This window comes from Rana temporaria, chromosome 1 (genome assembly GCF_905171775.1).
Source record: "Rana temporaria chromosome 1, aRanTem1.1, whole genome shotgun sequence".
NCBI classification, from domain to species: Eukaryota; Metazoa; Chordata; class Amphibia; order Anura; family Ranidae; genus Rana; species Rana temporaria.
Genome location: NC_053489.1, coordinates 499,474,333 through 499,502,111, shown reverse-complemented (window position 1 = coordinate 499,502,111; position 27,779 = coordinate 499,474,333). Strand labels below are relative to the sequence as shown.

The 27,779-nt window shown below is 45.3% G+C and overlaps 1 protein-coding gene across 1 annotated transcript in view; it reads right to left on the bottom strand.

Moving 5' to 3' along the window:
• LARP1B (La ribonucleoprotein 1B) overlaps positions 1 to 27,779 on the bottom strand; it is an 87,313-nt gene that overhangs the window by 26,484 nt on the left and 33,050 nt on the right. The window contains exons 7-11 of the mRNA XM_040330770.1: positions 4,046 to 4,193; positions 3,800 to 3,944; positions 2,275 to 2,449; positions 503 to 675; positions 44 to 403 (exon numbers count right to left, since the gene is read on the bottom strand). Of these exons, the coding sequence (XP_040186704.1) occupies positions 44 to 403; positions 503 to 675; positions 2,275 to 2,449; positions 3,800 to 3,944; positions 4,046 to 4,193 (1,001 nt within the window). The remainder of the gene's footprint in view (positions 1 to 43; positions 404 to 502; positions 676 to 2,274; positions 2,450 to 3,799; positions 3,945 to 4,045; positions 4,194 to 27,779) is intronic.

Genomic DNA, 27,779 nt, shown 5'->3' with positions numbered 1-27,779 from the left:
GTTAAGGTTGTAAATTACTCCTAATAAAACAGGTGGAAAATACCTTCAATGCTAGATGATCCGTTTCACTATCTTCCTTCCATAGGTCTTTCTCATAATAGTACAGCCCATCGTTAATATCCTTGGCTAGTTCAGATGTCATTTTAGATCGTGACGTGTGATTTCCTGTACGGTCTCCACCTGGATGCTTCTTAAGGTGAGGTGGGGTCTGTGTAACAATAAGGATTTTATTCAGGTCTTGATCATCAATCTCATAATCTGTGTCTTCATCAGACCAGTCTGTGAAGTTATTTTTGCGTCCCTGTAGGGGTTCCATCTCCTCATCAAACATGAAGTCCAGCTCTTCTTGCTCCACTTCCTCGGTCACGTGTTGTTTTGGAGTCACTGGACGGCTCTCTGCTTCCTGTAAGCAGACATGTTTCAATGACTCTGCTATAGAAAACCATTATGCAGTTCAGTTCTAGGTGAAAATAGACATTAAACATTCAACCAATCTCTATACCTTTGGCTTTGTAGGAGAGGCTCTGTGTCTTCTCTTTACTTCAATCCACTGTTCAGAATCCAGATCTGGGAGACTTGCAGATAAACATTTTGACATTGTCTGCAGGTTGCTGGGTTCTGAACTTCTTTCTGGAAACAGAGGACTTCCTTTCCTAGGAGAATTAGGAGCAGATCCTAGAAAGAAGGCAAGAGAGAAGGAATATATTATATATATATATATATATATATATATATATAAAATATATATATATATATATATATATATATATATATATATATATATATATATATATAAATAAAAAATAAATTATATATATATATATATATATATATATATATATATATATAAACAATTTTATTTTTTAAAGCAGACTACAGTATTTCTGAACTGGACATGCTTCTGCTTTCATAGCCTAGTATTTTTTTTTTCTCTCTCCATGAAGGAGAATACAGCAATTACAATGAAATTCTGTATAAACCTTACACTAGAAGTGCATTGCAGTTTACAAAACATACTCTGGATCCCAGATTAGCAACCCCTGGACCGCAATCTACCAGCTGATCGCGCCCAAGTGACTGATAGATCGGTCCTGGGCTTGCCGACCTGCTGTCACTAGGGGTGGATGAAGGCGGCGGCCAGTCGCAGAAGGAGAGAAGCAGGGCAGGAGGCAGCAGGTGGCTGCGGAGGCATCAACCTGCCGCATGAGACGATGCCTTGTCTATAGTTCTGGCTGCAATGTCAGGAGTAATGATACTAATAGCACTCCACCTCTAATTCCTGGTAGCAAAATCCACAGCGTCTGGAAGCGCTGCAAGAAGTGAAGGTCAGTGTGCATAAAAGGGCACAGTAAAAGCTATATGGGCACAGAGCATCTACATAGGCACAATAGCATAAAGATGCTATTGTGCCCATATATATGCTATTGTGCCTATATAGATGCTCAATAACAGCTATATGAACACAACGTGGCATGTGTACACTTTTGGCTGCTGCCTCTGCAGCTAAAGGGGGTAGGGATTGGGGAAGGTAAAACCGCAGCTTAACCGCAGGGTTTTACCAACCCCACCCTCACTTGTAAACAAGCCTTAAGGGTGCCGCCGCCAAATGCAACTAAGGTCTGGTTTACAAGCGAGACAGGTACTGCTGCTCCTCTGAAAAGTAATCCAAGCATGTTGGACAGGAGGTGAAGAGGTGGATTTAAACCTATAATTACCATGCAATGCACACAATTGCAGTTTGGTAGTACATCCAATGTAGGTTTAAACCAGGTGGTGAAGAGGTGACATATTGCTTCCTCACCACCTGCCAAACACCTCTGAAATGCAATCTGCACGTGGCTCACTTTCCAGAGAAGCCTGCTCTGCGTTTGTGTGATTCAGTGTGGTGCGATTTTGCAGCTCATTCATTTGAAGGTGCTACAAATCGTATCGGACTGCATATAACATGCACTGTGCCAAATCACATGATACTGCAGTGCCATACGATCTCATGCCCACAAACACACTGCACACTAGTTTCAGTGCGAAACGCATCAGCAGTTGGGTTTTTATCTTGCTGTGACTTGTAGTGCTGTCCTTTTAATAAAGGCTACAATTTGTTCAGAGTGCGACTGTCCAGAGACAATTTTTGTTCCTGCATAACAGTTTGCGCAGTGCTTTACAATATTAAGGGAGACAATACAATTCAATACAAGAGGGTTAGGATATGCAATATGTACACTCTGGGAGCAAAATCCCAAAATGCCTGGATAAAAGTAACAGCAGGAAGCGTACCTGTGTGATTGGCCTGCAGCTTTCCCGGTACAAACTCAGGGCAGTTGATGAAGCGGGTAAAGTCAGTACGTTTCATTTCTTGAGGTGGAGTAGAGAGAATGGGCCATTTTTCTGGATCTACTTTTCTCCTTATTTTCTGGTCCACCAGTTCTACCTCTGTGCTGCCTTTCAAAGCCTAAACAAACATACACAGGCATTTTTTTTTCAATATATACGGTACATACACATACACACACAAGCTTTGTAAACATGTCACATTGCACATATAGCTGAATTAATCACAGACGTGACTCATCACCCCTTCACTAGTATGTATAGACTTTCAATTCAAGACTGAGATATCTGGAAAGGAATGAGCTTCTGCTGTGATCCCTATTTATAAAACCCATGCTTTGGTACTGGCATGCTTGCAACCAGTATTATATGTTAATAAAAAAAAAAAAAAAAACACACACAAACAACAAATGGTTAAGATATGTAAAACATCCGTTTACATAAAAAGGATATATGAAAACGGCAAGTTCACCTTTACAGAAAATCTGTAAGGAAAACTTACACTGGACCCCATCCCCCTGTACCAGAGTCCGGCAACCCCCCGCTGTCAGGCACTGGGACGCAAATTCACCACTCCGGGGATTTAAAATCCTCCTGGATTTCTTTTCCCCCCGTCCAGCGCTGACAGGATGGGCTAGATGGAGTCAGACTGCTCAGTGCTGTCCATGTGGCGGTGCTGACCAATTAGAATGCCTCGTATCCATACACGCTAAGAAGGTACGGATAGGAGATTAGGCTGGACTGGTGAAACGGCGTCTCAGTGCCTGACAGCGGGGGATCGAGTGACTTCAGTACAGCAGGACCCGGGGGAACGGGGAGGGGGTCCAGTGTAAGTTCAGCTTAGAGATTTTCTGTAGAAGGTGAAAATACACTTTAAACATAAATCTATAAAAACCATTGTAGTTTCAATTTAAAAGGACCATTGACACATCACAAAGAAACAGCTGCAATTTTTCTTACAATGTATAGCTCTAGCTATGGGCAGCATACACAACTAAAGCCTCGTACACACGGCAGGGTTTCCCGACGGGAAAACTGCGAGGAGAGCTTTTGGCCGGGAATGCTCCTCGCAGTTTTTACGACGGGAAAACTGCCCAAAAACCACCGGACAAAAAAGAGAACCTGCTCTCTTTTCTCCCGCTGGGATTCCCGGCTGACTTTTCCCCGGCAGTTTTTGGCAGTTTTCCAATGGGAAAAAGTGCGATGGAGCATACAACGGTGGGGATTCCCGAACAAAGCTCTCATCAGAGTTTTCTCAACGGGAAAATCTCTCGTGTCTACAAGGGAAAAGTTACAGAGCAGGTTCTCGGTTTTTCCCCCGGGATTTCTGACAAATCTTTTCCCGTCAGGAATCCCAGTCGTGTGCACAAGGCATAAGAACTCTACTACTGGTGTCATGAAAGCAAATAGGCATTTTCCCCATGCATGAAGAATTCATGTATTCTTTCGTTTTGGATATGAAAGGCATTACCTCATAAATCTTACTGACATCGGTGGTCAGAGACTGCACCCGACGAAAGCCTGCTATCAGGGAGAGAGGTAAAAATCCTTGGGCATCCATTTTTCTTCTCAAATAAAAATCCCTTTCCAAGTTTTCCAAACTGAAATAATATTCACTGCAAGAGAACAGTGGGAATAATATGGTTATTATGCATCAGTTTTTACAAACCATTGAACTGATTTTAAAACACATCGGTGACCCAAAACACACACTTACATCTGACGTTTCAGGTACTCTTTCAGCAGCTTTGCATCTAAAGGATACATCTGGACACCAGTTCCATAATTGTAGCAATACATCATACTTCGGTTATCAACCAAGTCAGACTGAAAGGGCTCATTCCCCTTACGGACACCGTACTGAACTGTGATACAGAGAAGAAATAAAGGAAGAGTGCTCACAATTCTTTGACAGTCTCCATATTTATACAGAGGAATTTCATGTTCATGTCCAATACACACGGGGTAATACTATACTGGAATGCACACAATGTTAACTAAATGAAGATATAACAAGATAAAAGTGGACATCATGAAACAGTTTAAATGGTTATCTGCAGCCAATCTGAACTGCTCATGTTTTCAACTGTTTTATTCCACCGCCTATATATCTTGCCTGACAGGGCTTGAGGTTCTAAAAGGATATTTAGTATATTTCGTGGAAAACTACACGTAGCTGCAATTTAAAAAAAAATAATATATATTATATATATATATATATATATATATATATATATATATATATTAGGGCTGTGCAAATTAACTTTTAATTAATCGATTAATCTTTAATTTTTTTGATCGATCAAAATCTTTTTGATCGATTAAAATTCTTTTGATTGGTACTCACCTCTCCGCCGGCTTCTGGGCCTTCAGGGAGTTCCGTCGGAGATCCAATAACGTCACGGACACCGGCGGGGCTTGCCGTGTCCATCTGAAGGGCTCCTTTGCTGTGCCTTCATATCTGCATGCCAGCGGGACCTTACTATCTGCCACACGCAAGGGCTGTTACACTTCCCTCTATCAAAATCACAAACAGCGCTAATGGTGACAGTTCTAGTGTAGATGCACAAGGCACCACGTCTACACTCCAATGTTGCGTGAAGGAAATCAGTGAGGTATAGGCAAAAAGTTCCAAATAGAAGTGTGGTCCACTTTAAGAAAGGACAGATAGTAAGCACCTTCCACCCGAACTCCTCTAGAGACACCACGTGGGACACAATAAGCCCCCTCTGGGGTACACACTCACCAGAAAGTAAATAATACAGGGCGATGTATGTGTAACTCCAAACTGATAATCAGCCTTCAAGCAGGGTAGTCAAACACATCTGTATAGGAGCTCCAAATTAAACCAGAAAAAAAGACAAAGAAAGTGCCATAGCATAATTCCGTTTTTAATGGATCAAAAATAGTAGCCCACAGATGCAAAAACCCCTTCAACCATTGAACGTACAATAAAAGTATTTAAAAAGCGCATAATCACCAAATCCTGGATAATAGGTAAAGCGTCGCACTGGTCCTGGTTCAGTCTCACAGAGACTATCAACTTCCGGTTCCAGCCGAGGCACTGGTGGAGCGCAAACGTCACTTCCTGAGCGTCGTGAGAAGCCACGCCCTGACGCGTTTCGTCATAGGACTTCGACAGAGGGCGTGGCCACTTTTTGCCTATACCTCACTGATTTCCTTCACGCAACATTGGAGTGTAGACGTGGTGCCTTGTGCATCTACACTAGAACTGTCACCATTAGCGCTGTTTGTGATTTTAATATCTGTGCATTTATGCTCTCTTAATTTTGATCATTTTTATTATGTTTTCATTTTTTAAATGGCTGCTCCCATTACCGTAATATACAGATTGCTCTGTCACCTACGGAGATCTGTTATTGGATTTTGCAATAGTTTTTTCAGTGTTGGCGCAGGGAGGTGTATTGTAGGCCTTCAATTACACTTTTTTCTTTTACTTCCCTCTATCACTTCCCTCCATCAACCTGGGATTCTACAGCCATCCACTGGGAGTTGTGATAGTTCCCTTCCCGGGACATCTACATGCCGACGGACTGATGTTAACCTCTCCTCATCTGGATTCAGCAGCGGTATCGTTGTACACATTTTTATACCAGTATCATACTTAGCTACATGTTTTTATGACTGCTTTTGGTACCGTTTGGTATTACTTGCACCATTTTTACAGTTTATGTAGCTACATCGATTTTCTCTCCAGTGCAATATTTATTTTGTTACCTACTTGAAGACTATAAAAGTTTTAATGCTATTCCCACCGAGCGCTGCCTTTGTGTGTTTTTTGTATCCTGCTATCCATTTTTCCAGTGGTTGGTAGCTGCACTGGGAATCAGCCTGCAAGGAGATCAGCTAAAAGTAGTTGGATCTGTATGTGCGTTATAATTAATCAAAATTAGTCGATTAATCGATAAAAAAAAAAAACGATTAATCGAACAGAAAAATTTTGATCAGTAACAGCCCTAATATATATATATATAGATAGATAGATAGATAGATAGATAGAGAGAGAGAGAGAGAGAGAGAGAGAGAGAGAGAGATGGATGGTACCCGGCATCTGTCAAAGTTCTTGGAAAGCAGAAGGCATGCCCCGAATGTATCCACTCATCACTTGCAGACCAGACAAAAATGATTCTTTAATGTGCTGTTGACACATGCTTCGGCTTGTATAAGAGCAGAATGTACAGCAAACAACTTGAATAAAGACTTTAAAGCACCATTAAGCTCCAATTTTGGGAGAAACAAATCCTAATGCCAGTGCTGACTGTTACTTTAAAGCGGATGTGCCACTAAAAACATATATTAAAAGCCAGCAGCTACAAATACTGCAGCTGCTGACTTTTAATATAAGGACACTTACCTGTCCTGGAGTCCAGCGGTGATCGCAGCAGATGACGAGCGATCGCTCGTCACCCTGCTGCTCCCCCCTCCATCCACGGTGAGGGAACCAGGAAGTGAAGCGCTCCGGCTTCACTGCCCGGTTCCCTACGGCGCATGCGCGAGTCGCGCTGCGCCCGCCGATTGGCTCCCGCTGTGTGCTGGGAGCCGAGTGTTCCCAGCATACAACGGGGGACGGACGGAAGGTAAGGAAAAAACCCGTCCTTTGCCCGTATCGTAGGGCCGGAAGTGGGTGCAGATACCTGTCTGTAGACAGGTATCTGCACCCCCCTCCCCCCTGAAAGGTGTCAAATGTGACACCGGAGGGGGGGAGGGTGCCGATCAGCGGGACTCCACTTTAGAGTGGAGATCCGCTTTAAGCAAGCTGCTAGCAAGATTCAGCACTTGAAGCGTTTCGAATTGCTTCTAACAATGCCAATTACTGCTCCCATTGAGAAACAGATTTAACATCCCTATAGTAGAGTATTCTTTAAAGGCCCAAATAGAGCTTCTTAAAGCAAAAACTAAAGTTCCGCTGTTTGCTGCGAGCAGGCAGCAGGTATTTTTTTTTTCACTGCAGAAAATACATGCCATATCTCTTCTGCAATAAAATATACTTACCTGTGTGCAGCGTTCCCCAGCATGTAAAGTGAGGTGGGTATGCACAGCTCAGCTAACACCTGCTGGCCCAATCCATGTGTGCCAAAATAGCGGCCTCCTGCGCATGCGTGGGAGCGACGTCACCCTGCGCCAGCCAATGAAGATGGCTGAAAACCGTCTCACAGAAGATGCTCGTGTGGGAGGGACAGGACCGCTTGATGAACGGCAAGTATAAACTGCCTTAAGTTCCACTTGAAAGCTAGCCCAAAGCTTTACAAAAGCTTGCTGTACACACTGTGCTTCTGAAAAAATGAAGCTCACGTGAACTGTACCATACAGGCTCATTTATCAGACTTTTGTGCAGATACAATAATTCTAAGATTAGTCCATTTAAAAAGATTAAGCTCACCTTTACTTTAAGGTGACCTTACACTGGACATTGTCCCCATCCTACACGAACCCACTGTACCAGATTGCCAAGATCCCCCCACCAGCGGTCTGGGGATTTGAAATCCTGGCAGCTTTCTCTCCTTGCAGCGCTGACAGTACAGGCTAGATGGTTTATGACTAGTCAGCACTGTCTATGTGACGGTGCTGACCAATTAGAATCCCTGTAATCTCTACTGGCTAAGCAATACAGACACAAGATTAACCGCTTGAGGAGTGCCGCACGACGATATACGTCGACAAAATGGCACGGCTGGGCACAAGGGCGTACATGTATGTTCCCTTTAAGATCCCAGCCGTTGGTCGCGAGCGCGCTCGTGACCCGGTCTTTTTCTCCATGACCGTCCCCGCGGGAACAGTGAACCCTATAGCCGCCGGTGTCCCGCGATCGGGTCACAGAGAGGAAGAACGGGGTGAGGTAAGTGTAAACAAACCTTTGCCGTTCTTCCTAGTGAGCCTGTCACTGATCGTCTGTTCCCTGTCACAGGGAACGACGATCAGTGATGTCACACGCCCAGCCACGCCCCCCCCACAGTAAGAATCACACATTAGGGCACACTTAACCACTAACCCCTTCACTTCCAGTGTAATTTTTACAGTAACCAGTGCATTTTTATAGCACTGTTCGTTGTAAAAATGACAATGGTGCCAAAATAGTGTAAAAAGTGTCCGATGTGTCCGCCATAATGTCACAGTCACGATAAAAATCGCTGATCGCCGCCATTACTAGAAAAAAAAAAACGCAATAAAAATGCAATAAAACTATCCCCTATTTGGTAGATACATTTTGCACAAACCAATCAATAAACGCTTGTTGCGATTTTTTTTACCAAAATATGTAGAACAATACGTATCGGCCTAAACTGAGGAAAAAAAATAAAAAATTTTATATATTTTTTGGGGATTTTTATTATAGCAGAAAGTAGAAAAAATATAGATTTTTTTTCAAAATTGTCGCTGTATTTTTGTTTATAGCGCAAAAAATTAAAACCCCAGAGCTGATCGAATACCACCAAAAAAAAGCTCTATTTGTGGGAAAAAAAGGACACCAATTTTGTTTGGGAGCCACGTCGCATGACCACGCAATTGTCAGTTAAAGCAACGCAGTGCCGAATCGCAAAAAGTGGCCTGGTCTTTAAGCTGCATAATGGTCCGGGGCTGAAGTGGTTAAGCTGCGGGGGTTCCTGGACCTCTGGAGCGGCTTTTTGGTGTCTGACTTTGGGGGGGGGGGGGTCGTGGCAATTTTGTACAGCAGGACCAGGTGGGATGTAAGGAGAGTACAGTGTAAGGTCACCTTACAGATTTTCTGTAAAGGTAGACTTGCACTTTAACCTTAAAACTACATATATGGCTGAGACTTCAAGTACGCAACTGGAATTTCTTTTTACTCCCAACTCCCTTACTTAAAAAGGTAAAAAAAAGATTTTGCAAACATGTGACAGTAGCAGCAGCAGCAGGGATTAGGGTGCCACTGTGCCTTTGACACAATGTAGCAACCATGTCAGCAAACGTGCAGATCAATAGAAATTGTATATGGTCAATATACCATGTAAATAAAAACGTATTACAGTATGCTGTGGAACATTACCATTCATAACTGAGCTACACCATTCAGAACCGGAAATGCTGGTTCTGAAAAGACAGTTAAAATTCAGAAAAGGAAAACAAACATTTGAAATTCTAAGAATGATTACTTAGACCTTACCTTTTAAAAGACAAATATATTTAGGACGCTTAAAAAAAATGTATATCAGCTTATTTCCTGTCCTGAGTAAATTAATATAAATTATTTACACTGTCCTTTAAACTTTTATGCCATGTTTAGAAGTTATGTGTTGAACAAGACATTACTGATTATTGATTACTTGCCCGACGAAGAGGTCCTGTGTGGCCTCGAAACTTTGCACTTTTTGTAATGCCTTCTTTGTATTAAAAAAAATTTTGGACACTTTCTGCGATCCATGGTGTGCTGGCGAATATTTTTTAACTTTTTAAATATTTTGCAACAGGGATTAAAAAAACATGTCCCTGGGTGGTAGCATTGTGGAAAAGGTACACGGTATACTGAAGTAACTACTCTTCAATTGCTTGGACATGTTTGTTAAAAAGGCAACCACCCAATAAAATGGATGACTGATTAAAGCAGAATTTTTGACCAAAACAATAACAGCCTATTAAAAAATAGAACAAAAAGCAGCCTTTGCTGGAATATTCACTTTCAAGGCACAGACTTTCCCCATAGCATTTCTTTTCCATAAGGTGCTCTGACCATTCAACCTACTTGTTCTGAGCCCAGACTGTCCAGTGCCCACCCGTGCTTGTGACTGGCTAGTAAAAACTAGTTGAAGTCTGATGAGCTCATCTTTCTGTCACTCTGTATTCACCACCTAACAGTAATGCCGCGTACACACAATCATTTTTCGGCATGAAAAAAACATAGTTTTTGAAAAACGTCATTTAAAATGATCGTGTGTGGGCTACACATCATTTTTCAGGTTATAAAAAACGATAACATTTTTTTTCGAACATGCTGCATTTTTTAACCTCGTTTTAAACTATGTCGTTTTTCGGGTTGTAAAAAATGATCGTGTGTGGGCTAAAAAGGGAAAATTTATTATCATACTTACCGTAATTTTCCTTTCCTGATGGACTCCATGGCAGCCTACGTGTGGGTTAATCCCGCCTCCTCTCCAATGTGATAGGACCCCATACCCATAAAAGTTAACTCACCAGTAGCACTGTAACTATCCCGACTCCATAATTTCAGGGTGGGAACTCCGTCTGCCATGGAGTCCATCAGGAAAGGAAAATTACGGTAAGTATGATAATAAATTTTCCCTTTTCCTGACTGACTCCATGGCAGCCTACGTGTGGGAAATAACTAGTCAAACCACACGGGTGGGTATGCTGAACAAAAATATATTTTAATTTGTCCCGTCCACAGACAAAACTGATAAACCAAAATTTACAGAAGAAAGTGCTGCAGGTTCAACACAATAATGGGACATAAAGGTATTTATAGAAGACCAAGAGGCCGCTCTACAAATGACGTCTGGAGCCACATGACGAGCTGCTGCCCAAGAAGCTGCCATCCCTCTAGTGGAGTGAGCTGTCACCGCCTGTGGAGGAGCCAAGCCCTTTGCACTATAAGCCTGTTGTATAGTCTGGACGATCCAAGTTGCGATTGTTCTCGAGGAAGCCTTTTTTCCTTTGTTCATGCCTGAGTGCAGGACAAACAAATGGTCGGAGCGTCTAAAGACAGATGTAATTTGAAGGTATTCAGTGAGTATCTTGCCCATGTCCAGAGGGTGAGTTTCGTCAGAATCCGGGGACCTAAAAGTAGGGAGAACTACTTCCTGATTTTCATGGAAGACCGACGAGACCTTCGGTTTGGAGCCCAGCATAGGTATCAGAACCACTCGATCCGGGAAGAACGTGAGAAACGGCTCTTTGTGACCAAGAGAACCGATCTCAGACACTCTCTTGGCAGAGGTGATAGCGACCAGAAATGCAACCTTGGCTGAAAAGTCCTTTAAGGAGGACGGGGAGGGCCCCGACATACTGAGTCCGTTTAAGAAATCGAGCACTAGTGGGAGATCCCATTTGGGGAATCTTGGCTTCCTTTGAGGTCTCAGCCTTGAAGCTCCTCGAAAAAATTGTTTGATTAATGGATGAGCCGCCCAAGAAATTCCAGAGAAGGCTGAAAGTGCCGAAACCTGAACTCGTAGCGAGCCTACGGACAGGGGAAGATCTAACCCTGTTTGGAGAAAGCTTAGAATGTCTTGGATTTCCGGATTCCTGAAGGATCTGCTTGAAGATAAAGAAAACTCCACAAACTTGGCCCAAATTCTCCCATAAACTTTATTTGTGCTTGCTCTCCTAGAGCTCATAAGTGTAGAGATCACCCCAGAGGCGCAGCCAAGGGATTCCAGTCTTTCCCTCTCAAGAACCACACCATCAGTTTCATCAAGGCCGGGCAGGGATGAAAGAGCGACCCTTGGGAGAGAAGGTCCGGCCTGACCGGTATTGGAATTGGGTCCCGAAAACTCAGCTGGATCAGAAGAGGGAACCATGGCCTGTTCGGCCAGTAAGGAGCTATCAACGTAACTTCTACCTCTTCCGCTTGAAGCTTCTTCAAAAATTTCAAGATTACTGGGATCGGGGGAAAAGCATATGCCCTCTGGAACCTCCACCGATCCGTCAGGGCATCCGTCCCGATTGCCTGACTGCAATAACCCCTCGTGTAGAATTTCTCCAGTTTGGCATTGAGCGGGGAGGCAAAGAGATCCACTTGGGGATTGATTCCCAGCGATAATATCCAACGAAATGTTTGATCGTGGAGAGACCACTCGTTGATGTCCACTTGAGTGCGTGACAGAAAATCCGCCTGGGAGTTCTGAATTCCCGGGATAAAGACAGCTGTCAGGTTGACCAGATTTTCCTGGGCCCACTTCATAATGGGTTCGACTTCCTGAAGAAGAGAAGAACTCCGTGTCCCCCCTTGTCTCTTGACATAGGATACTGCCGTAGTGTTGTCCATCCTCAGGATTACCGATTTTCCCTTCAGGAGTTGGGAGAAGGACTGCAGGGCACACCAAGCCGCTCGAAGCTCCAGGATGTTCGAGCCTGGATTGTGGAGGCGAGCATCCCACCTGCCTTGCGCCATGCTCGTGCCGCACAGGGCCCCCCAGCCGGAGCCACTGGCATCGGTTGTCACTGTGACCCAGGAGACTGGGGCGATAGAATGGCATTTCAGCAGATTTTTCGGTTGAAGCCACCAAAAGAGACTGCCCCTCATATTTGTTGATATGTGAATCCGTTGATTCTTGCTCCCTGACTTCCACTGCCTGAGAAAGCCGGATTGGAAGGGACGTAGTCTCCATAATGCCCACTTTACCATTGGTGTTGTGGAGACCATTGTTCCAATGATCTTCAGACATTGGTATGCTTTTAGATGGCGAGTACCTAGGGCCCGAGATATCCTCTCCTGAATCACGGGGATCTTCTCCAATGGTAGAGAGATGGTGTTCTTCACCGTGTTGAATTGAGCCCCTAGATAGACCAGACACTGAGTTGGTTCCAGGTGGCTTTTGGCTAGGTTTAGGAGCCATCCGAACTCGGACAAGATCGAGATAACCTGATCTCTCTGTGCCAGAAGATGAGTTCTGTCCTGGGACAAGACAAGAAGGTCGTCCAGATAATGATAAAGGCGAATCTTCTTCAATCTGATGAGAGCTACTACCGCCAGAAGGGTTTTGGTGAAGACCCGTGGGGAAGTTGTTAGGCCGAAGGGCAGACAAACAAATTGAAGGTGTTCTTGATTGATGTGAAATCTGAGATACTTGTGCAACTCTGCTGCTACCGGGACGTGGAAATAGGCATCTTTCAGGTCCACGGAAACCATCCAGTCGCCCGGCTGTATGGCTTGCTGGATTGTCGATAGAGTTTCCATTTTGAATTTTCTGCGTGTTATGAATTTGTTTAAGTATGTCAGATCTATGACTGGACGCCAGGCACCGCTTTTCTTCTGTACCAAGAAGAGAGGGGAGTATACCCCAAGAAACTGTTCGTCCTTTGGGACGTGTACTACTGCTCCTTGATTCTTCAGGAGGTCTATGTAGTCTAGAAGAACTTGTCTCTGTTCCGCCGACCCTGGAAGAAGGGTGGAAACGAACTTGGGAAGAGGAGGACTGGAGAAGGACCATGCGTGTCCTGAGGTCACGGTCTTGATGACCCAAAAGTCCTTGATTGAGGCCGCCCAGACGTGCCGATAGAGGAGTAGACGTGCTCCCACACGATCCACTTGGGCGGGCGTAATTTCAAAAAGACTTCCCCTGATCGCGTCCGCTTGACGCCTGGGTGGTTGGTATAGGTCTGCGAAAGGAACCTCTACCTCTGCTCCAGTTCCTTCTGAAGTTCCCGCCCGGTCTGTAAGCACGAGCTTCCCTAGCGCGGTCCGGGCTGTGTCTCCGAAATTGAGGTTTCTTTTTCCCGGTTTGACGCCTGTCCTGGGGAAGAAAACCTGACTTGCCACCCGTAGCTTTTGAGATGGCATCGTCTAGCTTATTGCCGAACAGGGTTGATCCTTCGAAGGGGATTTTACACCAGTTCTGTTTGGACGAAGAATCGGCAACCCAGGGACGTAGCCAAAGGGCCCGTTTAGCCGTAACAGATGATAGCATAATCCTTGCTAATAGACGTATTAGGTCAACAGATGCCTCACCTAGAAAAGCAGCCGCCAGCTTCAGTTCTGCGGTTGCTGAGTTCTTGGCTAGTTCTTCGGACACTCCTTTGAGGAAGGAGTCTACATTTTCCGTCCAAGCTTCCATAGCTTTTGATAAAGCCGCCAGGGCAAGAGCCGGTTTACACGCTGTGCCTGCTAGGCCATAGATTCTTCTAAGGTCTTGATCCATTCTCCGATCAAGACCATCTTTGAAAGACACAGAGTCAGCAAGTGGAAGGGTGACATGCTTGGCCAGCCTGGTTACTGCAGCATCTACCAGAGGAACGTTCTCCAGATGCTTGACATCATCCGGCCTGAAGGGATATAGTCTAGACGCCTTGTTGGCCATGGATGACTTTTTGTCTACCTTGCTCCATTCCTCTTCAAAGATACCCTTTAGTTCTGTAAGGAACGGGAACGTAGGGCGTTCTTTCCCCAAGCGCTTGAAGTATTTTCTCTGCTTGGCCGGGGAAGTAGACTGTTCTTCCCATAAGAGAGCCTCTTTGACAGCTTTGATAAGTGGAGTCACTTGAGCAAAGTCGAACTCCAAGCCTTCTTCGTCACTTTCTAGATCACCCTCTAAGAAGGCCGGGGAAGCGGTTTGAGGCTGGGAAGGACCTGGATCCTCATGGACCTCGATGGTCGGAGAAGCAGACCTGACAGTATTGGTCTGACTATGTGTGTGGGAAATATTCTCTCTTAGAGTCCGTTGAACCACATGTTCCACCAGAGACTCGATACGATGACCTTCAGTCTCTTTTTCCCCAACCGCCTGGGCGTAGCATCGGTCGCATAATGACTTGCCCTCCGGGACACGAGTGTCACATCCCCAGCAGGCTCTGCGATCAGAGCGGCTATCATGGCGGTGGGAGCGGTGTCGTGAGGAGGAATGTGAACTTCTCCTCCGGTGGGAAGATGTAGATGGAGATCTCCTTTTGGATTTTGATCTGGAAGAATGATGCGGTCTGGCAAGGTCATGGGACTGGATTGCGGAGATAGGATCTGGATCAGAAGGGCTTTAAAGAGAGACACATAGGGAGGAAAATTGTCAGACAACACATATTGACTGTGACTTCCACCCCTAGCCCCGCCCTTATCCTGCACATACCTTGTGCGTGAGGGCTGGCCACCTGTAGACGGTGACTGGTCCATGACTTAGGACCTGCGTAAAACAGCGATACAGATCCAAAAAAAGGAAGAAAACCTAAAGTGTCAGATAATGGAAAAAAAATAAATGCATTGTCCCTTTAAGATTTATAAAAACCCTTATTATTATTATTTTTTTTTTTTAAAACATAAATAAATAAAAAAATTATTAATAATTTAATAATAAATCAATAATTTAAAAAATTAATTTGAATAATGAATATTTTTAGATGCATGAATCATTTGCATAGATGAGAAGCAATACTATATGCTAGTATAACCAACAGGAAAAGATAATACAGCAGGGGGAGATCCCTGCTCACTGACCTGGCAAGTTAGAGTATCGCTCTTTACAGCTGCACGCCTGATCAGGGAACAACCCAATATGCATAGGCGAGCAGCCGCTTTTCAAATCACCCGCCGGTGACGTCACCTGTCGTCCGCGCGCCTGCGCGGTGCAATCGATGCGACGGCGCGTGCGCGGCCGCCGCAGATTCGACAGACTGCGCATGCGCGAAACCAGGCCTCGCTCTGAGAGTGGGCACAGCGCATGCGCGGGGTACTGGCGCTCGCGACCAGGAAGCAAAGTGCGAGCTGGAACGCAGAAGCGCTCCAGCCGCCATGGGGACAAAAAACAGACACAGGCAGACAACAAATAATACAAATAGGCGACTGCCATGAAAGAATAGGACCTTGCCAGCCGGATGAGACGTCTTCAGCACACACAGCAAACGCCCAAAGGGTTGCTGCAAAGCTCTCCACCCGCCCATGGCTGGGATCCGAGCTGCACCGCTCAGGTGTGCCATCCATTCCTGTCCTGAGAAGTTTCTGAATTCATGGAGGAGGAAAAAAAAGGAACACTGGTGCTACTGGTGAGTTAACTTTTATGGGTATGGGGTCCTATCACATTGGAGAGGAGGCGGGATTAACCCACACGTAGGCTGCCATGGAGTCAGTCAGGAAACAACATTTTAAACCCGCGAATGCTCAGAAGCAAGTTATGAGACGGGATCGCTTGTTCTGGTACAACTACCGTTCATAATTGAGTAAGCACATTCATCATGCTGTAACAGACAGAAAAGCGCAAATCGTCTTTTACTAACAAGGAATCAGCTAAAGCAGCCCAAAGGCGAATAGAACTTCCCCTTTAGAGTGCCGTCGTACGTGTTGTACGTCACCGCGCTTTGTTCATCATTTTTTAAAAACGATGGTGTGTGGGCAACGTCGTTTTTAATGATGAAGTTGGAAAAAGTTCGTTTTTTGGACATACTGAAAAACAACGGTTTTTTTTCATGCTGAAAAATGATCGCTTCTTGCAGCTCCTTCTGCTACAAGGATGCTTAATTTTAATAATCTAACCCAACTCTTGGTGGGATCATTTTATTTGGTAAGCACCCATGCTTTACGTTTAAAGCCCAGCGATGATGCACTTGCACATTGGATTTTTTATTTTTACTTTATATTTTATTCAATTTTATCTTGCACAGACATAGTAAAAAAAATAACATTTCCCACCCCAGTGGAAATATACTTTATCATATTAATCCATACCTTTTATACTCCACCTCCCCCTAATCCCCCACTAACCTATCTCTCTTTTTTTACCCTCCCCTACATCCCCTTCCTACATCTCGCTACATATTCTTAATTTCACCATATTTCTTCATTAATTTGAACTTTTTCCACTCTTCCCATCTCTTATCAAACCCCTCGCTTGTATCTTCATAGCAGTGTCTTAAATATTCCATATTCCTTATCTCTTCTATCTTATCAAACCATTCGCCCATCTTTGGGCTTTCTACTTCTTTACAATTTTTCGGTATCATACTTTTTGCAGCATTCATCATGTGTATTATCATTGAGTTTTTATATTCCTTTATCGGGATATCTACTCCATGGAATAAACATGTCCAAGGTTCCTCGGGTAGGTCTATCATAGTGATCTCTTTAACCACTTGCTTACTGGGCATATATACCCCCCTCCTGCCCAGGTGAAATTTCAGCTTCCGGCACTGCGTCGTTTTAACTGACAATTGTGCGGTCGTGCGATGTGGCTCCCAAACAAAATTGACATCCTTTTTTCCCCCCAAGTAGAGCTTTCTTTTGGTGGTATTTGATCGCCTGTGCGGTTTTTATTTTTTGCGCTATAAACCAAAAAGTGCGGCAATTTTGAAAAAAAAATACAATATTTTTTACTTGTTGCTATAATAAATAGCCCAATTAAAAAAAAAAAAAAAAAACACATTTTTTTTCTCAGTTTAGGCCGATACGTATTCTTCTACATATTTTTGGTAAAAAAAATAAAAAAATCGCAATAAGCGCAAAAGTTATAGCGCCTACAAAATAGGGGACAGAATTATTATTTTTTATTATTATTTTTTTTACTAGAAATGGTGGCGATCTGCGATTTTTATTGGGACTGCGACATTATGGTGGACACATCGGACACTTTTGACACATTTTTGGCGCCATTCACATTTATACTGCGATCAGTGCTATAAATATTCACTAATTACTGTATAAATGTGACTGGCATTAAAGGGGTTAACACTAGGGGGTGAGGAAGGGGTTAAATATGTTCCCTATATAGTGTTCTAACTGTAAGTGGGGGGGGTGACCGATCTGTGTCTCTATGTACAAGAGACACAGATCGGTCTCCGCTCCAGAGACAGGACGCTGTCTCTGTGTAAAACGGCAATGAGAGATGATCTCATATGTTTACATATGAGATCATCACTCATTGGCCGCACAGATCGCATCGCAAACGGGCACTCTGATTGGCCGTTCGCGGCAATCTGTAATTGGCTGTGTCCAAGGGACACGGCCAACACAGAAGTTCCCCGCTGCGCGCTCTGGAGCGCGCGTGGGGAACGCCCAAAGGGGCGGACATCAGTTGACGTCTAGTTGGATTTTGAGATCCGCGCTGTAGCCGTCATTTGACTATAGTGCGGGTCTCAGGAGGTTAATATAGCTTAGTACTTCCTTCCAGTATATCCCTATCTTAGGGCATCACCACCATATGTGGGCCATAGTTCCCACCTGTCTGCACCTCCATCAGCACTCCGCTGTTTGTCCTACCTGATACTTCCCTAAGATATCAGAGGTCCTATACCACCTGGTTATACATTTATAATTCATTTCCATCATCTTATTGTTTACGGATGATCCGTGTACAAGAATCTACCCACATCCTGGTTCCTTCTTCGTTTCCCCAATTCCCTTTCCCAGTTTTTTATGAATGTTGGCACCTCCAGCCTCTCCACTTCCATCAAAATGTTATATATTCTGGATATATTCCCCCGAGGCACTTTGGATTTCTTTTTATTTGCACATGGACAAATTTATATGAACTGCATGTTGGAAGGAATTGTTGGAGAACCAATTTATTTTATGAACTTGTGGAACACCTGTTTACTTTACCTGCACCAGCAGGTTTTTACACACACACACACACACACACAAAGACCTTGGATCTTAAGGATGTGTTTAATAGCACGGATACACAGGAAAATTCAGATCTAGGAGGATTATTTGTACGCCTCAAAAATCTCATGGTTACAGAAATTCATGGTAACTGGGATATTGGCTTCCTTCAAAAATACTTAGGCTGGGTTCACACCTATGCAAATTGAATGGGGGTTTCTCCACATCCAATTTGCATAGCAGGAGAATGTGACTGGCTCTCTATGGAGCCAGTTCACATATCCCCTGCAGGTCCGGTGCGAATTGCTGAAAAAGTGTGTGCCTTTTTTGGTGCGTTTCAGGTCCGAATTCAGCCCATAATTCGGGCTGAAATCGGACCCGAAACGGTGAACCAGCGCGCACCAGACCCCTGCCGTGCGACGGATACGGCGATAGTGTGAACCGAGCCTTAGACGACAACATAGTTCCCAGAAGTCTCAGGTTGAGTCTCAGGTTTGAGACCCCCCCCCACAGGAAGATGAACAAGATCTCCTGAGTTGGTTTAAATATTTCAATGATGTGGGTCTTGACCTTTTATGTTTTCTTATAACCTACAAAAGGCAAACTTCAGAAATTAGACAAGGATATTATTGAATTAAAGGATAAATTGTCATCTCATAAGTATTTAGGCGAGTATAAAAATTCTTAAAAATAGTTTTGCAGAAAGAGGATCTTGATCAAAAAGGAAAAATAAATATCTTAGGGATCTGGATGGCTACAAAAATAATTCAGTATTCAAATGGCAGGTTAAAAGGAATAACCTTGTTAATTCTGAAGGGAATCCTTCTGGGGTACAAGTGGTATCTTCCATTCCTGTCTCCCAACAAAAGTTACCACACTCTACAGGTGCTGGCACCCTTGGGGGAGGTTGGAAACAAGTTAGGAGGGGGCCCCCACACCTACAGCCATTCCAACACTTGGGTGGAACCCCTAGGAGAGGTGGGTCCCCCCTAAGAGGAATAATACATGGAATTCCTATAATAATCTGCATTATCCCCAAGATAGTGGGTTTATTCTCACACAATTATGAACCTTTGAGAAAGGGACACAATACCGTTCTGAACAACGCTTGCCTCAATGGGACAATCCAGCATATCGTCCCCCATGGAGATCTGATCAAAGCTCTTCCGGGTTACCACAATTTTTTTTTCCCCCGAGAGGTCCCCCAAAAATACAAAAGATGGAGATCCAAAAGAGGGACCAGAGGGGGGAGGCAGCACAGACAGAAATAGGAGAAGGGTATAAAAGATCAGGGTATATTCAATCTCAGTAAATGTGAACTTAGTTGTAATGAAAGATTTGTTTTGAATCATGGTCTTAAGTTTTTTTAAGTAAATTTGGTGCATTTATAGATGTACAGAAGTACATTAGAAAGATTAACATCAATAGCTACTTTCTTTCCAAGCCTCCTCTGGCTCCTGAGGGCAATATGGGGGGCATTAGGCATTCAGGGTTGTCGAATGCTTCTCTCTTCAAACCACCTGGAAACCCTGCTCCTATTTCAGTGTTTAAGGAGTTGGTTCTTAAAGACATAGAGAAATAAAGATTAAAAAATGTTTTAATAATAAAAGATTAACTGATGGGTTAAAGTCCCTGAGACGACGTGACCTATCACGAAACGCGTAGAGCGGAACGAGCGGCGTGCTGACGTCATCACCCTTATCTGCTCGATCTCCACACGGACGGGTTTGCCTGTTTGCGTCCGGCCGGCGCAACAGGCTTAAGGCTGGTCTTTACTTGCTCAAATGTGAGGTGTTTACTGTTTTTAATTGTCCAAATAAATCACCTTTGGTTTTACGCTATGTGAGGCATTTTCTTCCTTGCATGATTGAACTGTCAATGAGGGATATAAGTTTGGAAGTCCATCTGATGTTATACCACACCTCGAATACAGCTGATATGAGAGACCTGCTGTGTTTTCATTACATGCTGGATTAGGTCCATTGGACCTTAGGCTCTGGTAAGCAGACTACTTGGCTATTGGTGGCGGATGCGCACTGGGTTTTATACGGCATCATTGGACTTGATCATATATGGTCATTGTGCCACTGATTTTTATTTAATTGATTCACAGGTTTTTTGTGTTTTTCACAATTTTTTGTGTTCTCTGATGTTTAGGTTGTTCATTCACCATTGGGCACTTATGTTAAACTGCTTCACGGCTCTTAACCTTCTCTCTTTAGTATGTGCACGTAATATACTCCTTCAGTGGTAGTACTTATATTTTGTCACAAACGGACACAGCAGCCTTTGACCTTAGGGTTATATCCGCTTCCTTCCAGGAGAGTTAGGCAGAAAAAAAGCACTTTAAGTGTTAACAACACTTTCCTCAGTGCAGCTCCTCCCAGGGGGCATGGTTCCCCGGGTATAACCCACACCCTGCCTCAGCAGCCCCAGTTCGTAACAAGCAGTACAAACAAAAGGAGGGGTGGGTGCTGTGTCCATCCATGAACTCAGAGAAATGGATTTTACGGTTAGTACAAAAATCCTATTTTCTCTTCCGTTCATGGACGGACACAGCAGCCTTTGACCTTAGGGACGTCCCCAAGCAGTGTCAAAAGTTTGAGGGGTGGGAAAACAACACAGCAAACCAAGCTTACACCCCAAACAAAACCGGAGTTACTCAAAGGAGAAACTCCAACCTTAAACTGCCGCCTGTAACACCTTGCGGCCGAATGAGGCATCAGAATATGCACTCACATCCACCTTGTAAAACTTTGAAAAAGTATGGACCGACGACCAGGTCGCTGCCTTACACACCTGTAACACAGAGGCTTGATGTCGGAAAGCCCAAGAGGCACCGATCGCCCTGGTCGAATGCGCCATAACCTGAAAGGGAGGCGCCCGCCCCCTTAGGGCATAGGCCCAAAGCACAACCTGTCTGATCCGTCGAGACCGCCAGACCTTTTTTAGGACCATTCACCGACACGAACAGTGAGTCCGATTTCCGGAACGGAGCCGTAGCCAATAAGTACACTCGTAGGGCCCGAACCACATCCAGGGAATGCAAAGTGGCCTCCTTCGGGTTCTTCGGCCGAGGACATAAGGATGGAAGAACAATGTCCTCATTAATGTGAAAAGCCGAAACAACCTTTGGGAGAAAAGACGGCTGCGGCCGCAGCACCACCTTATCCTCATGGATGACCAAGTAGGGAGCCTTGCAGGACAAGGCCGCCAGTTCAGACACCCGTCTGATCGATGTAATCGCTACCAGAAAAAACACCTTCTGTGACAGAGTCAACAAGGGGATCTTCCAAATGTTCTCAAAGGGAGCGTCTTGAAGCACCGAGAGGACCAAATTCAAGTCCCATGGGGGCAGTGTAGGGCACACAGGAGGGGCCACATGCCGGACCCCCTGCACAAACGTGCGCACCAAGGAGTGCGCAGCCAAGGGTCTCTGAAAGTAAACAGCCAGAGCTGAAATCTGACTCTTAACTGTACTTAAGGCGAGAGCCTGGTCCACTCCCCGCTGTAAAAACAGCAGAATCCGGGACACCACGTATGTACGGGGGTGCCATCTCATCTCCTCACACATAGAGATGTAGGCCCTCCATGTACGATGGTAAATCCTCCGTGAAGTAGACTTCCGTGCACGCAGCATGGTAGAAACCACCGAGCCCGATAGGCCCCGGTCCTTCAACATCTGGCTCTCAACAGCCATGCCGTTTAAGCCAGCAACTGTAAAGCAGGGTGGAAGATTGGACCCTGCGACAGAAGATCTTCTCTCAGGGGTAGACGCCAAGGGGCGTCTGCCACCAGACGCACCAGGTCCGCGTACCAGGAGCGGCACAGCCAATCTGGTGCGATCAGGATTGTTGGAATCCCTTCGGCTTCCACTCTGCGCAACAGGCGAGGAAGAAGCTTCAGAGGAGGGAAGGCGTAAATTAGGCGATAGTGACCCCAAGGCGCCACCAACACGTCTGATGTGTCCGCCCACGGGTCCTTCGACCTGGCCACGAACCGTGGCACCTTCCGATTGAGACGGGACGCAAGAAGGTCCACGTCTGGAGTGCCCCACTTTCGGCACAGACTCTGAAACACCTCCAGGTGAAGTGACCACTCTCCTTGGTCTAGTGTTTGGCGACTTAGGAAGTCGGCTTGCCAATTCTGTACTCCCGGAATGTACACGGCCGACAGAGCCGGAACAGACCTTTCGGCCCACCGAAGGATGTGCGCGACCTCCTTCGCTGCAGCTGAACTCCGTGTGCCTCCCTGATGATTGACATACACCACGGCCGTGGCATTGTCGGACTGGAACCTGACCGGTCGGCCCTGCAGATCCCGGGACCACCTGGCAAGGCACAGATTGATTGCTCGGAGCTCCAATATATTGATTGGAAGGCGGGACTCCTCCTGAGTCCAGCGTCCCTGGGCAGACTGGGTGCCCCAAACGCCCCCCCCCCCCAACCGGAGAGGCTGGCATCCGTCGTGACCACTGTCCAGTGGCACGGCAGAAACGACTTCCCGGTCCGAAGCACCGGAGACGTCAGCCACCACACCAGGGAGGACTTGACCAGTTGACTCAACTGAATCTGGTAATCCAGAGATGACGGGAGCTTGTCCCAACGTGACAGAATTTCTTTCTGTAGCTCCCTGGTGTGGAATTGGGCATACGGAACTGCCTCAAAAGAGGCCACCATCAGACCCAGAACCCTCATGCAGAATCGAAGAGATGACCACTTCTGGGTCGACAACTGCTGCACTGCAGATTGTAGCGTCTGAAGTTTCTCCGTTGGGAGAAAAACTCTCGCCGACTAGTCCCAGGTATTCCAGTCTCTGAGACGGAACAAACACTGACTTCTGGACATTCAGAAGCCAGCCGAACTCTTGGAGAGTCTGACACGTGATAGACACGTCCTCTTCTACTTCTGAGCCTGAAGAAGCTCACAGGAGAAGGTCGTCCAGATATCCCACGATAGCGATCCCCCGCTGTCTCAGCAGGGCCAGTATCGGGGCAAGCACCTTGGTGAAAACCCGTGGTGCCGATGCCAAGCCGAACAGGAGGGCCACAAATTACTATGCTATAACCGAGCGAATCGACTCCATCCTGAATTTTTGCACCTTGACAAAACAATTGAGGGCCTTGGAGGTCCAGGATTGGACGGACCCCTTCCTTCTTGGGGACTACAAACAGATTGGAGTAAAACCCCTGAAACCGTTCCATCGAGGGAACTGGCACAACCACTCCCCTGTCCAGTAGGTCCTGAACAGCCCCTGCCAGAGCCTTCCGGCGATCCGGAGGAAGCTGGAGGTTGGAAGGAAAAAATCTGTTTGGCCTCCACTCTCCTATCTGCGGGGTCCTTAAAGGCAGGAGCCCCTTCCACAGGCAATGTGGTGGCTTTGCTCAATCTGGACACGGGAGGGTCCACTGACAGAGGAGCTTTTGTGGTGCGCAGCGGTTTGCGGAACCCAAAAGGGACTGGCACATCTGGTGCCTCCGCCAGATCCTCAAGTTTCTGAGTATCACGCAGTGCAGAAATAAGAGCCCCAACAAATTCTTTATCAGCAACTGACCCTGAAGCAGAGTCATCCTCACTGTCCGCGTGGGTTAAGCCTGCATCCTCTGACATGACAGAACCAGAGCCAGACGCAATAGCAGGGCCTGATTCTGAGTCAGAGACATCCCCAGAAGCAGGCTCAGGGAGGGGGGGCGCTTTTTAGCCCCCATTCTGGCCACTACAGATGTGGCAGGGGTAAGGGCATCAAGGGTTAACTCAGGCATGTTTGGGGCAGAAGTACCAGGTTCAGGCTCCATAATGCCCCACCGCTGTGTCACCCGGTACTGCAAGGCAGAACCACTCACCGGTCACCTCCTGGCTGCTAAAAACAGAAGTAGAGGCCCCCAGGGAACTCACCACCCCACCCGGTGCAGCGTGAGCTGAAAAAAACCTGAGGTGTGCTCTGAAGCTGGCTGCACTGCGTCTGTCACCTCAGGGAGATTCGCGGTCTTTTGCAGCGCTAGAACAGCCACAGGAGGCCAAGAGAAATCCAAGATGGCCGCCGTTTGAGGAAAAAACACCAGCGGGCTACAAGAAAATGTCCGCCGAGCTATGTAAACCGCAACCACAGAAAAATGGCAGCCGTTGCGCTGTTTAAAATACCTCCAGTGACGCAGTACATAGCGCAGCACACAGTAACACCTGCACAGTAAAAACACAGCCCCACGCATACACACGGACCCCGGTGGCAATAAATAGACCCCAGGAGGCCCCCCTCACAGCCACTACTCAGTATGGGGAAGAAGGGAGTCGACCTCCCAGGGAAAACATCAGCCATACCACCTTGCCAGGGAAAGGGGCCACTACTTACCCGTCCTGCGACCACCGGCTGGAGGTATGCCAGACAGAACCGACATCCACTAACGGCATGGCTGTCGGCCAGACACACTGTGACAAGGCCAGAGACCGGTCATATGTGTGTCCTGGAACATGTAGTTCCCCGGCCGCCCCTGGAGCAATGGGGCCTGTCGTGGACGACCCAGAGCTGAGCTGAGGGCCGGCACACGCTCAATGGCCAAACATGGGGGGACTACAAGAGTCAAGACCCAGCCTGTCACCCAGTCGGCAGTTGATAGAAGAATCCCAGGATTCAAAAATGCAGGAATAAAACAATAAAAAGCAAAAAAAAATAAAAATCGCAAAAAATTTCCAGAGTACAGGGACTCCAGAGTGCCTGTCCTCTCCTGACATTAGGCAGAAAGAAACTGGGGCTGCTGAGGCAGGGTGTGGGTTATACACGGGGAACCATGCCCCCTGGGAGGAGCTGCACTGAGTAAAGTGTTGTTAACACTTAAAGTGCTTTTTTTCTGCCTAACTCTCCTGGAAGGAAGCGGATATAACCCTAAGGTCAAAGGCTGCTGTGTCCGTCCATGAACGGAAGAGAAAATGGAGCTGGAATTCGCACTGCACATGTGTGAATCCAGGCTTCCTCACTGGGGCCACTTGGGCTCAAAGATTTTGATTTTGCTTTCATCACAAGGTTTTCACAACAATATCGGGACATTGTAATGTTCTGAAGAATGACAGGATGTTGGGGCCAACTGTTCTGGACCGTCTGGATGTGGTCTTTCGAGGTGTGCCTGCATTAAGTCTTCAGGTGGCACAAAACATTCTGGATGCTCCGAATAGGGTTTTAGTCTTTCATAAATTGAAAGGCTACATCCCATGTAGAGTTTGTATCCTCACTAAAATTAAGAATAGACGGATTGAACAATTTAAAACCAAGTACTACTGCCGAACTGTTCAATATTGACACCTTCATCACCTGTACTTCTATAAATCTGGTGTATCTGATTATCTGTCCATGTGGTCTTCAGTATGTCGGCCGCACTACGAGAGCCATAAACATTTGTACAAACAAACATGTGGCCAATATTAGACGTGGCTTTCCCAAACATAGTCACTGTCTAGAATGCCACAACAAAGATCCAACAGGTACCAGTTTTGTTGCTATAGACCGCCTCACCCCTAATTGGAGGGGGAGTTTTGTCAGGCGTGAGATATCAAGACTTGAAACCCGTTGGATCTATGAGATCAAATGTTTTGTGCCACATGGACTTAACGTAGATTGGGATGTTAACTGTTTTATTAACAACAGCTAACAATCATCCTAGTTAAAGCGGCGTTCCGGCCACAATTTCACTTTTTAAATATACATACCCCTGTAGTACACAAGCTTAATGTATTCTAGTAAAGTTAGTCTGTAAACTAAGGTCTGTTTTGTTAGGTTGTTACAGCATTTAGACACTTTATAAAATAGAAATTGACTGGGACCATCTTAAGTGTGGGCATCATGAAGCCAGACTGTATGGCTTCCTGGATTTCAGCCTTGCAGATCTTGCACATGCTCAGTGCTGCACAAGCAGTGTAATAGGTTTCAGATCAGGTTTCAGCACCTGTACTTTCCAAGTCACATGATTCTTCGAGACTGGGGAGTGCACAGACTCCTGGAAAGTTACACCCACTACATTCCCAGGAGTCTGTGCTGTGTAGGTTAGGAAGCTTAAGCACCTAGGTGCAGGAAAAGGGAAGATTAACTATTCTGCCTAGAAACAACACTTTGAAGGCATCTAAAAAAAAAAAAAAAAAAAAATCTTAAAGGACTAATGACATTTTTTTAAAACTACTGATGTAATGTTATATTTATGGGTGGAACTCCACTTTAAGTGAGGTTATTTGACAATAACCTTTATATCTTTTTTTTTCTCTGTAGAATGATCCTTATCTTTAACTTGATTTTCACTCAGCATCTGTAATGCATTATTTTTATATTTATTTTTTTATGAAATGTTATATTGATTAAAAAGTATAATTATATATATATATATATATATATATATATATATATATATATATATATATATATATATATATATATATATATATATATATAACCACTAGGTGAAAGTGTTTTGCCATTCCTGGTGATCCCAAGTATTATTTGTATATTGTATTTTTCATCTTTTTTTTAATATGGGTTTTATTAACCAATGATTGAATTATTCTTGGTGTTCCCAGTTTTTGTTTTTTTTGTTGCTATATTTTACTCCAAGACGTGTTCATTTGCATTCCTATTAGTTATTTCTGGCCACTGGAATGCATTCAGACGAGATTTGGCCGTGACATTGCTTGTGAAACACATCTGGCGTGAAGATCCCAGCTGCGTGTATTTATTAGTAGGTATGCTTTCTCCCTGTCACACCTCTGATGATGGCCAATAGGCTGAAATGCATCAGGTGAGGACGCCAGTGCGCTGCAACCGCGGTTCTTTTGAATTCTACTCTCAACGCTTGTTTTTATCATCAGTTTGCGAGTACCCACTTTTTTAAATATATTGAGGTATTGTTTGTATGGGCTTCACTATGCATATCTTCATTGCTTTTATGGAGTGCATCCTTCTCATTGAATGCCATTGGAGTTAATGCTATATTACCAGGTATTGGAGGCTGTAAAGCACAGGTGTCAAACACAAGGCCCACGGGCCGAATCCGGCCCTCCAGGCCATTTAATGTGGCCCTCAAACCCCTCCTGCAGTTGCAGAAGAGCTCCAGCCCTCCTCCAGAACCTTACTTTCTGCTTTCAAGCAATGCGTCCAGCTTCTTCCCAGCAGCAGCATGAAGAAAGGGGGGGTGCACTGTGATGTAGGGAGAGTGAGGGACTCAACTTCTGATGGTGGGGTGGCT